The sequence below is a fragment of the Pezoporus occidentalis genome, unplaced genomic scaffold (assembly GCF_034315485.1).
Source record: "Pezoporus occidentalis ecotype Australia unplaced genomic scaffold, CSIRO_AGI_Poc_V1 ctg3, whole genome shotgun sequence".
Classification (NCBI taxonomy): domain Eukaryota; kingdom Metazoa; phylum Chordata; class Aves; order Psittaciformes; family Psittacidae; genus Pezoporus; species Pezoporus occidentalis.
The window spans coordinates 15,347,676-15,362,942 of record NW_026914940.1 but is presented as its reverse complement, the minus strand read 5'-3'; the positions used below and the strand labels follow the sequence as shown (position 1 = coordinate 15,362,942).

Sequence of the window (15,267 nt, the reverse complement as noted above, 5' to 3'; positions counted from 1 at the left end):
ATCGGTGTGTGGGAAGAAAGTCAGGAGGGGAAAAGCAGTGTTCTAGACACAATCTGCTGCTCTATCTGAACATGTGAATTCATCCTTTGTGGCAGAGTTGGCATGTAAAGCATATGTCCTTTGTGTGTACGCTGTGGTAGAGTTATAATTTGTGTTCTGCACAGTCAAAAAAGCTCTTATGTGATTTCTTTACCCAGTAATTTATATTTGCCTCTGAACCTCAATACTGCATTTTTGTCTTCAATATCCCCATTTTGCTTCCACCCTATTACCTGTGGTTTTTATCTCTATACATATCACAAGTTTCCTGTCTTTTTTGTCTGTGATGCCTCTGTGTGTGAATCACATGAAGATTTGTTCTCAATCACTGCAACCTTTAAAGTGCTGCAGGGTGAAGACATATTTTTATTTAGCTTTTACTGAGCATAGGAAAAATCTCTCAGACATATAACAAGTGGTCTGCATAAACTTTTTGCTTTCTTTATTGACAATTAGAAATAATTCCTGTGTCTTTTAAGACATTTTTTTTATAACCTTTCTGAATTCAAGCAGTTACTCACAAGACAGTTCATCTAACTGTGCGCTGCCTCTAATGGCTCTGTGCTGATTCTTGCAACACTACAAAGATTAAGTAAAGTAAATGAAAAAAATAAATTGTTTCCACTGGATTTTGGAAGTACTTCCTCAGACTATTTACACATCTCTTCACATAAGTCTACTTAACATTAGAAGAGTTTACAGATAAGATGAAAGTTGAAAATTGTAAAAAAATATTATATATAATGATTAATTAATATCAATAATGCCTTTTCCTGGACTTCTTGAGTCTGTCCCTAATTATTTTAAGGATCTGAGAACCCTGAAATACAATCTTAATATCAGTTAGCTGCCACCTGCATGGGTGACTGGCTACCTGGACAGAAGTTCCACTGGCATTTTCATCACAGTTCTTATATGTGAAATATATTTAAAAAAAAAAAACAAACCACAGCTATATGTGTGTATATGTATACATAGATGTAGAGAATGAATTGTATAGTAATTGCAGAAAAGTGCAAATTTAACATACAACTTTTTCTATTTTTCCTTTAGTATTCAACTACAGAAAGAAAAGTGATCTTTTTAATTACTATTATTGTTATTTTTTAAGGAACCACTTTGTTGCATTTTTGTGGTCACTGTCATTTGCAAAATTTATCCTTTAAAATAATAATTATATTTTTTTTTCTTTTTAATAAAAGCTTCACCTTTTTTGGATTTAACTAGGCTATGAAAAATAAAAGCTCACTATTAGCAAAATTATGAAAATATTTTGGCTGTACTTACTTCCCAAAATTAAAAGGAGGTACGTTAGAAATTTCATCTCATCTCTTTTGAGTTGCAAAGAAAAATGAAAGTTCTTTAGAAAAAGTAATCTGTTTACATCTGACAGTTGCAGCTATTCAGAAATGATTTCTGGGTACTATACAAGTTTATTCAGACTGCATGTCTCAATAGATTTTTTCATTCCTATTGCTCACACTGTACAGCAATGACACATTTCAAAATAATAAAATGAATACAATGTAGAATTCAAAAAATTAGAGCTCAGGAGTGTACTAAGAGCTTATGGAACAGTAAATAAATTCCAATATTGCCAAAGAAAATCTCACTGAAATTTTCCAGATTAAAAAGGTCTTTGATTTTTGCTTTTGCTTAGGTAGAGCTGGGGAGCACCAAGAAGAGACCCCTCAGAGGCCTTACAAGTATTTTACTCCCAAATTGTTGTTGGTAGTGCCTGATAGGAGAAGAAAACCAAACCAAACCAAAACACAGCAAAATATCAAGTTTGTATTAGTAGAATATAATTAAAAGAGAAGATTCTTTTGGTAGAATTATATTTTTTAGGATAGCTTCTTTTAAGAACAAATTTGAATTAATTTTATCACTAATTCCCACAGATTGAGAACTTGGAATGCATCCAGTGGAAGACCACCAAGAAGACTGAAGAACTTGATGATAGGTAAAAAAAAAGACTGAAGGGACTGGGTTTCTTTGACCTAGAAACAGTACCTTCAAGAAGGAATCTAATCACAGACTTTTGCTCCCTAAAAGGCCATTACAGAAAATATACTCTTTGCACAGGAATGCATGGAGACAGAATAAAAGGCAACAGGCACAAGTTTTTTCATGAGAAATTACATCTGGTTATAAGAAAAAAATTCTCCCTCATATGAATTACTAAATATTGGAATAGGATCCTGAAAGATATGGTAGCATCTCCCCCACTGGCAGTAGTGAAGACTTGGTTTGAGACAGCCATGGATTACCTAATCTAAGGTCCTGCTTGAAACAGATCAGATGATTTTTTTTATGCTCTTTCTAGCCTAGACTTCTCTGCTTCTTGATCAGTGTCTCAGTGTCAAAAGGAAAGAATAACTGAATGAGGTTCACAGAGGTTTGTCCTGGCTCATGTTCATTAAATAGTTTCATTAACAGTTTGGACAGCATAATGAAGTGCATACTTATTTAATCTGCATCTAACAAAGAGCTGGGAAGGGCTGTGATTATATTAGCAAACATAATTAGAATTAAAAATGAGAAATTGAAGAAATTACATTAAAATAGGATGCAGTTCAGTAGAGACAAGCACTGGACAAAGCACAAAAGCAGGAATAATGAATTCACAAATACAGGGTAAGGAGCAAGTAATTTGCAGAAAATCTTCAGGGGCTACAGTAGCTCAGAAACATAACCTGAATAAAAAATATCCTACTAGTATGAAAAGACACTCAAACTGGTAGATATGCACATAGCTATAGGTAGAAAACATGAAAATGTGAGAAATAATTAATTTCTCTTCTCCACTTAGCACTGGGAAAGCCCCTTCAAAAATATCAAGCCCATATTTAGAAACTATAATTTAAGAAAGACATGGACCCTTTGGGAAAATTATTAAAAGGGCTGGAGGCCTGTAGGTAGGACCCATGAGAAAGGAATGACTGAACTGCTGTTGGTTAGTTTAAAGAATAACATGTATTCTTGAAGTATACAGTAAGCTGTTGAAAAGACAAATTAAATGACCAGCTCTTTATATGGAAGCACCTTTCGAAATAAGTTAGTTTACAGCAACAAGGGTTCATATCTGAATTAGAAAAATTCTACTACTTGCAATGCTAATGAAGGACCGAAGTGCTTGAGTGGGATCTAAGAGCACTTTCCTTAGAAAAAGATAATGTTAGACAAACATCTTCAGGGAACAAATACAGCTGGAACAAGGAAGTAGGGCCACTTTAAACTCCAATTATCTATGATGTGTTGCCTGCATCTATGGGTGTGTATATGCATATATACATGCTGTTAGTCACCAACACATTTAAAAGTTCCAGCTACATGTCTGCATTTTGGAGAGAAGTGGTTTTTTTTTTAAAATATATACTATAGGCAAGTAAAGTATTTATAAAGGGAAGATCTAAAATTCATAATGTACATTCTTACATATCCATGTTAAACAAACTGATGTTTACAATCTATCAAATTAAAGAGACTGAGTCCATTATTTCAATGTTGTTTTAAAAATCACTTTGTCAGGAAATGAACTGGCCAAAATAGCAATATGAAGCAAAAAAAACTATTCTAAATTTGTCAGAACCCAGTTCAAATACAGACCACCGGGACATCTACTAATCATCTAAGTTACTTTGTATCCTGCCTATAAATTGATCATGATGTAAATCATAAATTGTGTGTCTCCTTTAGTTTTCTCAGACACAAATGATTATTTCAAAATCACATTTTCTTTCTTCAGAGTTTCCAAAATACTGTACTTGTTTCAGAAATGGCTGATGACTTGCCAGCAGACTTATAAAAGGCAGCATTCATAAACATTTCACAGGGTCTGAGAAACAAGCAAGCAGAAAGCAGGAGAGGCAGGCATGAAAATAAAAAGACTAATCGACCAACTGTGAATAGATCTATCTGTTTCATTTCCTGAAAAGTAAATGAGAGGAAGAGATTTATCAACTGGCAAATAGTTTCATAAGGTAGATAATTGTCTCTGCTTAATCAAGTTGGCTTTTTAAAAATGCCATTACCCTGTAGGGGAACACTGAATCCCATGGCAGACAAATAAGTAGGGTCTCAATCCTGAAGTGTTTAAATTTTCTCTCTTTAATGAAGTCACAGAGGGGTTGATGTAAGTAGCCATGTTATTACAGCCACATGTATTAACGCATTTACTGGTATATGAAATAATTAACAACTACAGAAATTTTCATCTTTCAAAACCTTCAACTGTAACTCAATGTGCAATAAATACCAGGGTAAAAATTCTCAGGTTATTTTTGAACATTTTTTTTCCTTTCCCAGGAAGGATGGGAAGGCATTGTTCATTCTGCTGTCTTGTAACAATTGTATGCTACAAGAGTTGCATGAGGCAAATTAAATTGGAACAAATCTTACAATCCTCAGCAGAATTTTAGTCTTGCATGATGCATTGATCTTGAAAAAGTCCAGCTAAAACACCAAATGTTTTAGAGGATGAATTCACGTCAAATTTCAATAAAATGCATGAAAGTGACCAATTAATTTTCAGCTGCTGCTTACGTTAATTTATCTGCTTGACTTTAACGTATGTCCATACTTTCCTCATAACTCCAAATTCTAACTTCTTTTCAATATATATTTTCCATAAATCACAGTGGGGAAAATGCCTTGATGTTCCGCCATCTTTCTTCACCAGGTCCGTACACCCGATCAACTGCTATTTTGCTAGGGTGATGGGAGACATGAATTTTATTTAAAAAAATAATTAAAAAAAAAAAATTTTTGGTAAACTATAAGATATTCCAACTGCAATTAAATCTAGTCAGGATATTCGATTTAACTTTACAATTCTCAGTATTTTCTAGAAGTCAAACGGTTTAAAAATCAGTCAAATCTCCACAGTAGCATTTTCCTGGAAACTACCTCTTAAGGTGCAAAAGATATTGACAATCTACAATATTTGCTTATATTTTCAAAGTGATACATCAGTTTTCCTTTTTAATTCCTATTATATTTCTCCTGTAGAAATGCTTCAGACTTATTCCAGATTCACTTTTATGAATATGATCTTATTCCAGCTAGTATTACATGATAACTCATAAAGAGAATTACATTTTTGGCAAGCAGTTATATGCCATATGAGAACAAGTCCTAGGATTTTATTACGTCAGATTAAATGCATCTAACAGAATTGGTAAATTCCTGCATAGAACTCTGTCCACTTGCAGTATATGATGATAACTAATTATTGACATTCACATGCCATTTTGGAAAAAAATATATCATTACTGTAGTATTTTTGTATGTGCTCAATATATGATTTATGAAAGTGAGTGAAAACAATTTCAAGCTGTCCTGTTCAAATAGTAAATACCACATTATAAAAACCAGCACTTTAAGTCACATTTTAAAGGCTAACAGGTGAAGTATCTAATATAACATCTGTGCCTTCATTACTTGCAAATCTGCGTCAGGTCAGCAGAAAACACTGATTTCTCGCATAAAAGAATATTTGTGCATGATTGTTTGCCCAAATGTTTTGTACATATACATGCAAGTTCAACAAGTAAATGCATGCATATATTTGCAGCTACTTTCTTCATGTTACATATTTCTTTATAATTTTTATACCTATGCAAAATCCTTTCAAAGTGTTTACAGTATGTTTTGTGCATGAAACTTGAAGAGAAGACATAATTACTAGTCCAGAAGGAATGTTTATATTTCAGCTTTAGTATATCTAAGAGCCTAATTGAAACATCTATCAATCACCATTGTATCAATTCTTAATAACATTCTTAATATTGGTCCTCTGCTTTTTAAAGTGGAATTAGCTAGTTCTATAAAGTTAATGAGTGTAAGGAAGTGAAACACACTCCTTTTGGTTGTGAATCACATGTTCTAACTATGAATAATGGTGGGTTTGGATATTTAATTAATACATATTCTGCAGTTTTACACTTAGATAGAAGTTTATCAGAACAGCTAACTTCCAACAGATTTACTGCTTTTTCTTTTTAGTTCAGTATTAATGCTTACTTTATCATTGGACACATTGAAAATGTGATTTGTAAATCATCATAAAATATTAGTTCTGAACATAGTTGTACTGGGGAAAAAATAAAAAAGTGCACTAAAGAATGTGGTTACCCTGCTGTATTTAAAGTACTTTGATACCTGCTGCTACTCAGAATGCAAAATTTATAAAAAAGTAAAAAGCAAAAAGCACAGTAATACTTTCATTACATATACTAATATACGCATTAAATACATATACACTAATACTTTAATTCCTTGATTCAGGTATTCATCATGCTACTTGCCACATGTATTAAGCAGAATGACTTTTTCTTCTCTTTTTTTTTCTGTATTTTTGCCCTTTATCCATTTGGTTAGGGGTGAAACCAGGTATAGACTTACTTCTCCAGTCCTTATCCATCCTAAATTAAAGCCTTTCTCATATGCTTAGCAAATGTATAATGAAGATGCTTCATGAGCTACTGACTGTGTTTCAAATCAATGCAATTTTGAAATCCATCTTGGTGAGTCTTAATATTTAGTTTGTGATACATTTTCATCAGCTCATTATGAAGTGAACTTCACAACATAAGTTCCCAAGTGAAATAAGCATACTGAAATACAGACAAAGTTCATCTTAAACAGAACAGTACTGGTGATACACCTTTTTTAACTAAGGAAGTGGGGACACTAGGATTATAACTCCAGGTACTTATATAATATTAATTTAATACAATTGGCTATCAAACAGTAACTAACTATGAAATGAGCAAATCACTATAAGGGTAAGAATTCTTCTTTACCTTTGCATACAGGTCTGTGATCACTCCATGCAGCAAAAACTTCAGCTATCCTCTGACAGGTGATAGTTTTTGAACCTTGTAGCACATAATCTTCATCACAGGAGAACTGTACTGTTGCTCCCAAGCTAAAATCAAACAATATAAAAAGAAGAGGGGTTTTTGTGGATTTTTTTTTTACAAATAATTATCAATGAATTTTTCCAGTCTTTCAGTTATGACAGTACTGACAAACAATACAAATATGTAATTGAGTAATTTTTGCTCTTAGTACTAAAAGGCTACAGATTATGTACTAGCCTGACAGCACACAGTGTTCATCCCTCTCTGGCCTTGCTTTGGCCAGAGCTGGTTTACCTCTTCTTAAGAGTCATCTGGAGATCAAGTAACTGTTTTCCAACCTAACTTCTGATGTCCATATAGTAAAGGTTTGACAAACCTTGGGCACCGTGTAACAAACAGTAGCTATATATGTTAATTGAAGATAGGAAACAATTATAAAGAAATATAAGGAAATCACCTAGAAGAGCCAAAAGGTCAACCACAAGACTGAGGAAGAAAGCCCCACTATAAACACTGTATTCCAACCAGTAAAGACCTTAGGACACAGATGGCTTACTGTAAATGTCCCCACCCCTGATTCTTCTTGAGGAAGTCTGATGCTTTTGACTTTAGAACAAGAGGGGCATTGGGAGGGGGCGCACAATACGAGTGAAGATTAGATACTAATAAGATTTACCGTATTTTAAACAAATGTATATTATTAATAAGACTTTCCTGTACTAACTTGGACTGAGAATGCACTATTGTAGACAAGTTATAACTGTTTTTTTATATTTTGATTACTAGGTTAAGATTTTCATTAGACTAGCAATAAAGTCTTGACTCTGTATAAGTGATGTTTTCTTTTGCCAGTAACAAGATTCTGAATGTAACAACAAACAGACAATGAAAGTTAAAAGGTCAATATGAATATTTGCTCCTCTAACTGGCTATATGTTTCTCAAAATAAATGAAGAAAATAATTCTAAAAACATCTTTCTAGGTATTTAGCTGTGAGTATTTATGATGTGACACTTCTGCCTTGAAAAGATTTTGTACTTTTCCATATGGACCTGACATTTGCTGTTGCAAACTTGGCGCAGAACAAAACAGGAAATAAGACCAGAAAAAGTTTCACTGTTATGTTTTTTTTGGGTGAGAGCAGGATGGGCAGGAGGGAAAAGGTGGCAGAGAGAGATTGGGGGAGAGTGGTGTTCAGTTTTGAAAAGTTAAAAAGCTCAATACATAAATGTATATTATCGAGATAATTCTTCTTCTCCATTAATATAACTTCTGTTTCAAGTTCTCATTGCAGTTGAAAATAGTCAATATATCAGCCCTTTCTCTGACATGAGTACCTTCTTCTACAATTGAACAGAAGATAACTTCTTTAATTAATTACCTGTGCAGAAAAACAATTTATTTACTCATTTATTTTTATTTTGGTACAGTTTCTTGAAAAAACTTCCTTCCTAATTTGGTCATTGGGGAAATAGAAGAAAATCAATACCACACAGCATTTCTTTTTAACTCAAACATATCAAACTATTAGATCACAGACACTCATTGATTTCAAAGAATTCTGCCTAGATTTACATTCACATTCAATCAAGACCTGAGTTAACTCTTTTTCTGGGACAGTGATCACAGTAAGTGCTTTTCAGTTCTACTCTAGCCAAAATACAAGGTGACTTTGGTAACACACTTTTTGTATAGAATATTAGCTACTAGACCTTAGCATCAGGTCTTTATTTAAACTTTTTTCTGAACTTATAGCCCCTCAAAGTATCTCAGAGGTTTTCCTAAGTCCATTTGCCTTGATAAATAAATTTATACATACACACTTTGGCTACAGTATGCATCCAGATCTCTTGGCAATTTAAGATTAAACATCAATTAACCCCCCAAAAGTTTGTTATAGCAGCTTTCCTGTGTGACCCTGTAAGTAATGGAATTATCTGACCCTCCTCAGACGGATGCCATAGATCTCCATTGCAATCTGGAATATTACCTATTTTTTAAAAATCTCAGTTTTAAATCTCTGAAAGCAAAGCCTCTGTAATGGCATAGTTCTTATTAATCTAAATAGATGTTTTAAGGCCCTCTATGTATAACCCTCTAAAGCCGGCACTTTTACAAAGAGGTTGGAAGAAGCGTGAGGGTATCACTCAATGGTGACAGGGTATCTTTGTTGATTTGTCAGGGATTTCAAAATCTGGGTTTGATCCCACAGAGTAACATTCCTTTGTGCTGAAACACATTTTTCTCTGCAGGGTTTGGCTTGTAAAGAATATGTCCTGATTTTCTTTCCTTAAATATGGGGTTTTAGCGCTGTAATAGTAATTTCAATTTCAGTTCAATTTACAAAGGCAGACAAAAAAATTTAAAAGACTGAACACATCTTCCAGAGATTACCTGTTGTTAGGTAATCACTTCAAACACACTTATGATGAAAATAGCTACTAAATAAGATTGATAGTAAACAGAACAAGAATAAACTTAAGGGGGTTAGAAATCTTACATGTTTGTAAAGGAATGGTGTCAGCACAATAAAGCTGATGAAATCTGGGGAGTACCTGGGCTTTACAGAAACATAGATAATGAGGACTGAGGCCATGAAAAAATTCTATAGTCACCTAAACAGAAATCTCAGAAAAGGAGGATCTGATAGTGGTTAACAGCTCTATGAACTATTCCAAAACCAGTTCCTGTTTGTAGAAGAAACAAGAATGTTTGTGAAAGGAGAGAGCCTTTGCATGCAGCCTCCTTCATGCAGCCTCCATAAAAAACACAGGAAGATATAAAAGTGAAAAACTGAGAAGAATAAAATGTAAACATAATGGAAAGGCCCTTGCAAGGTAAAGCTGAAAAGCTTCTATCTGAGGAAAAAGAGGCACAAGACAGATCAGAGAGTTGGAAATGTCAAATTTGTGAAACAGAAAGATGATCTATCATTACTGTTAAAATTCATGTTCAGCTAGTCCAGGGACTGTACAGTTAGGGAGGTTCAAATGGTTGTAATTGGGAAGACAAGAGCAACTTTCTCAAGAATGGATTTTCACAAGAATCCACCTATTGTAGAAGGTCGCGTTGAGAAAATCCGAACCCCTTTGATTACCCCAAGAATAAAAAAAGGAGGACCTGAAAAAAAAACCCACATGGAAATCTATTTAACTGTAAGCATAAACACAGTGAGAGTGGAAAATCACAAAATCTGTAGCATGTGACACATGAATGAGAGGTAAAATGGCAGTTAGGTAGGGAGATGATAAAACAGCATTCTAAGAAAAAAAAAAGAAAGAGGAAGACACAGACATTGAATTCCTATGGCAGATAGATAAACTCAAGAAGAGAGTAATATAAAAAAAAATCAAACACTTCCTGTCTGAAAGGTCAAAAAAAAAACTGAATCAAAAAATAAAATCCTGCAGAATCCTTCTTTACTTGCAGTGTAATAATGGCATCCATAAGGGCCAGCGTATTGACTATCATGAGCTTGTCAAGAAAATATTAAGAGACAGGGTCTCTCAGGAACTTAAAAGCATAGTTCTAAACACTTTCAGACACTGAAAAGCATTAATGTTTCACAATTATCTAGTAGGAGAGAGCCTTCTTGTTGTTTCTGATGATTTTTTCTTTTTTTTTTTTTAATCCTTCAATGTGTTTTATACATACAAGAATTCAGTTCAAAATCTATTTTTCTCATACAAAAAAAAAAAAAGAAATTGGTAACTGAGTACAGGAGGGTAAAGTGTCACTTCCCTCCCCAGGTATAGTAGATAAGTTGAATATGATAAAGATTCAAAAAGGACATGAATATTACCGGGCAATAATTATTAGCTCTAAGACAAAATGAGAAAAGTCTTACATCTACATTTCTTAGACTAAGCTTTCTGTAGAGCACTTGGCCATGGTTTTGATGTGGGTCTGGTTTGATGTGGTGACGTACCAGCAATTTCAGTACATTTGGGATTTTTTCTTTCTGAAATGCCATTAGGTTTGCATTTTCAAGAAAAAAAAAACAAGCAAACATTGTTTATATTTCTATTAGAAAACAAAAAGTATGTGTAAATATTAAATAAGTTTACAAATTTGAGAAAACAATTTAATCTTATATCTCTTTTTGAAGTGTTCTTCATATGCCCCCAATTTCAGATCCCTCTTTAAAGAACACGAATTTAAAGCAGTAAGGAGTCTAAAATGAAATGACAGACTCACTAAAGGATATAAAAAAGTTGGCTTAAAATGTTGAACTTCATATGAAGTTTATATAGAATAGTATTATTTTAACTTTTGGCATATGTGCAGCAAACTAACTCATTTTGGATTATATTCCTCTATTATTTGATATTTATTTTTTTAAATTAGAGATCAGGAATCAATTATGCAGGGAATCAAAACCTCAAGCTAATCTGTAAATTATATTATTCTGCATTTTGAACTTACGTTCCTCTTGAAAATTTTGTGATGGATAGATGGGACAGACTAGAAGAAGGAAATAATGCAGTTTGGATTTTTTGCACGGATGTACAGGGAATGTATTTGAATTCATACACTGCAGTTCTATTCCATTTCTGTGGAATCAACTGAAAGGTCACATACACATTACAGAAAAACGTATTTTCCAAGATGCACATCTTTCTGCCCTATTAACCTATTCTGTCCACACCTGCAACCAAGCAAGTTTGAGAGTACACCATTTTTTGCCATAGGAAACAAACAAACAAACAAACAAACCCACCCACTATCAAAAATAAGTAAACATGAGCTCTCAGTCTGTTCCTAGTAATCTGAAGGTACATTTTAAGGCTACTGTATAGTATATAAATAATCAGTAAAGCAACACAGACATTATTTTCTCCATCTGCAGTGAAGGAATCTAAAGCCTTCAAGACTATGCATAGTAAATGAAATATTCTTAACCTAGCAACTTTCTGCACAGCACTGATACATAACTATTTATGTGCAAGCTACAGATAGAATCTACTGTAGTCTTTTTGAGCCTCAGTAGGAGAGTTGACCTATGCCACAACATCTGTCCCAAGTTAAGCACAGACACAGGAACATTTCTGTAGATCAGTTGATACAGTACTTGGAAATATCACTGCAAAATGCTAGGATTCCAAGATAGAATGTTAGAATATCTAAATTTTCAGAAGTTCTGGTCAAGAAGAATCCTTAACATATGCTGAACAAACTAAAGTGATGACAAAATTGCAGTTGCAGAGGAATTTCTGACACTCTGGAGATAATTGGTAATTCTGCTTACACAGTTCATAAAGTGTCACCATTTCCTACGAAGCTTGTACTGTCAGAGGCTTCTGTTCGACAAAGGAGCTAATTAACTGCTGACAAATGAAACAGGTAATATTCTACTTCAAACTAGCCTCACATGTCACATTACAAATCATCAGAGTTTTGCTCAATTTTCAGGATGCTTTACTTGACATTCAGAGTCTAGGAGCTCAGTGAATATCTGCAGAGAAGGGTATGTGATTCAGAGAAGGAAAATTAAGTGTGGAACTTCCAGTCTATGAATGTAGTTACACTTCAAATTCATGATTCTGGAGAAAATAACTATAAAGCAATTTACAATATAAAATGAAAGAATAAATTATCATTAGTTATACTGTAACTAAACTCATTGGGTATAGTAGATTGTTTTTAATATAAACTTCATATGCTTCCTTCTCTCAGTAGAAACTGATTTCTAGACCACACTGGCACCTTTGTGGCTGTCCAACATTATTTACTGCCTTCTTGTCATCAAGTTTGATCTGAATCTCATCTTTAAATACCTAACTGGACTACACTACAGAGGTAGAAGGAAAGAGGCTCATTCATTTTGTATACACAGAACTTGGGGATGGAGGGGGAGGAACGCATTTGGTTCACAAGAGAATTCTTGTCCAGGTATAATTCAGTTTGGCTATGTTTATTCCAGTATAAACAAACAAAGAAAAAAAGCCTTCAGAACCCAACAAATAAAGGAGCAACAAGACCACATGAAAATTTTTTTCTCTTCATCTACTACATCTTTCTTGTATTTACCACAGTGGCATTAATGCTAAAACTTGATTTAAATGTCGAAAAGATGTGTATTTTTAATGTATGACAGGTATCATAAACTGTTGGAAATTCCAGCACAATGAACACTATTACAATAAAAATTTTAAGAAACTTCTTGGGAAGGGAAGATTTCATTACGCCATAAGATAGCTTTTACAGTACAGGAAAAGCTGGCAGGTATTAGTAAATATTCCTGTCTTTATTTCAATCTTCAAAGTCCTGTTATGCTCAAATAATCATCTAGCATCAGAAACTATTCAGAAACTCAGATAGACAAGAGATCAAACTTAGCTAAAAACATTTTCAAGAAGTGATTATATGTGTCTCTCTAGTCACACAATACATCAATCACTGCTGTTACTGACACCTGGAGTCATATGTTCACTAAGAAAGACATACATAGAATGTTTTGAAGGAGTATTTCAAACTTTTTTCCTTAAAAGATAAATTTGAAAGATAGATGAGAATGGAGAAGTATACATCAAAATTAATAGGAAAATAGTTTGCACTAAGAATGCTAAAATACTTTGAGGACTACTAGGGAAATGTATCTGCATGTATCAAACTTCTGGGTCCCTGGAAAACATGCTATAGAAAATGAAATATTCTCTATTATATTTCAATGAGTACTATAACAATATCTGAAACTGTGAGGTTTTATTTTCTTTTTGCATTGCATTTTTTTTTCTTTGTGCCTCACAAAAACCTCCAGTACCACACGTATGCTCAATATTTATAAATCTAATACAGTATTTACATGAGAAAATCATTTTAACTTACATTCGTCAATCTAATTTTTTGCTAGATTACTGGCGATATATATTCTCTTCCAAACAGATGTTTTATCATCTTTGCATATTAGTTACATGCTATATTGCACTACATAATTTTATACTGAATTACATTTCACTTTTTACTGAAAAGATCAGTTTTGAAAGAGTAGCACAACGGCAACACATTTTGAACAGTTACATTTTCAAAGTTCAGTATTAGAGAAATTATACAATGTAGGGTTTATATTTTACCTAAAATCTGAGCCTATCCGTTTTCCATTTTCTGGTTCCCCAGGATCTGGACACGAATTGGACGCCTGCTTAATACCTCCCTCATTCACTGCAAAAAGACAAAAATAAAACACAGAAACAAACAAACAAAAAAAGTTGAAATAATGCAGGGATTTTTTAGGAAATTAAGAGTTAAGCAATTAGCAAATATGAAAAAATACATTAGCTACATTTTAGGTCCTTTAAAACAGATTTTCCATAGAATATAATCCATACATAAATTTCTTCTCCCTATAATAAGCAAAGCATGTATTTTCTGGTTAGTTTGTTTGGCGGTTTGGGGGTTTTCTGGTGTGTTTTGGTGTTTTTTTTTTAAATAACAGGTTTTTCTATAAGTTGGACTCATAAGCTATTTTGTTTGCCTGTATTATTAAACCCATATAGAAATGTTATTACTATTCCTTTACAAACATTAACATTTAAAGGAATGTTCATTAAGTTTAGGTCTGTAAGATTTTATTCTGAACATAATTTAATAAATGTCATTTCCACTAAGAGCTGACCTTTTCTCCTTGAAATATAATAAAACTTGAACGCATAGGCTCATGCTGAGAGAATTGTCCGTAAACAGCATTGAAAATGCAGATATCTGAATGTAAAGCCTAAATGCCAGTTTGATTTGCATACATTTATCTTACAGTAAACTAAAATGGATCTTCAGAGAGAAACTTCATGTGAACCTTTCCGTGTGTTTTTCCAGAAATTTTTATGTACTGATCTAGCACTCAGCATACTCAACCAACTCTTCACTCATTTTTTTTCATGCATTATATATGTTCCTGTAATTTTTTACAGCTTGCAAAGGTATGTCTTGAAAAATAATTTCAGACTAAAATAATTCTATTAACTTTGTATTTCATTCTTTACCTTCACTGAATGACGGGGGAGCAGTTCCCCCTCAAAAAAGAAACCAACATTTACGCAAATAAATCTAGTTTCTAACTATACTTCATGAAATTTCAGCTTCTAATGAAGGACAATAACATTCAGAGTACTTTGGGGTTTTCCCATACTTGAAATTTGTCTTATTACACTCATTGAAAGGGAATAATTGATGTGATACACCAGAGGAAGCCAAAAGCCAAATGAAAATATTGCAAATATTGCTGCTCAAAAAACCTATTAAGCTCAGCCCTTGTCAACTGGAACCACAGTATTTATCCTTCTCTGCCCAAAATACCCATGTCCAAAGTTATTTTAATAGCATACCAAGGCATTCTCTATTCATCTCAATCTCTATGCTCTTTTGG

General features: G+C 33.3%; 1 protein-coding gene across 3 annotated transcripts in view; it reads right to left on the bottom strand.

Annotated features, from left to right (window-relative positions):
* Positions 1-15,267, bottom strand: part of CSMD3 (CUB and Sushi multiple domains 3) — a 578,676-nt gene that overhangs the window by 315,145 nt on the left and 248,264 nt on the right. For all 3 annotated transcript variants that reach the window (XM_062627150.1, XM_062627151.1, XM_062627152.1), the window contains 2 exons: positions 13,979-14,066; positions 6,846-6,970 (listed from right to left, as the gene is read on the bottom strand). In XM_062627150.1, coding sequence (XP_062483134.1) covers positions 6,846-6,970; positions 13,979-14,066 — 213 coding nt within the window. The remainder of the gene's footprint in view (positions 1-6,845; positions 6,971-13,978; positions 14,067-15,267) is intronic.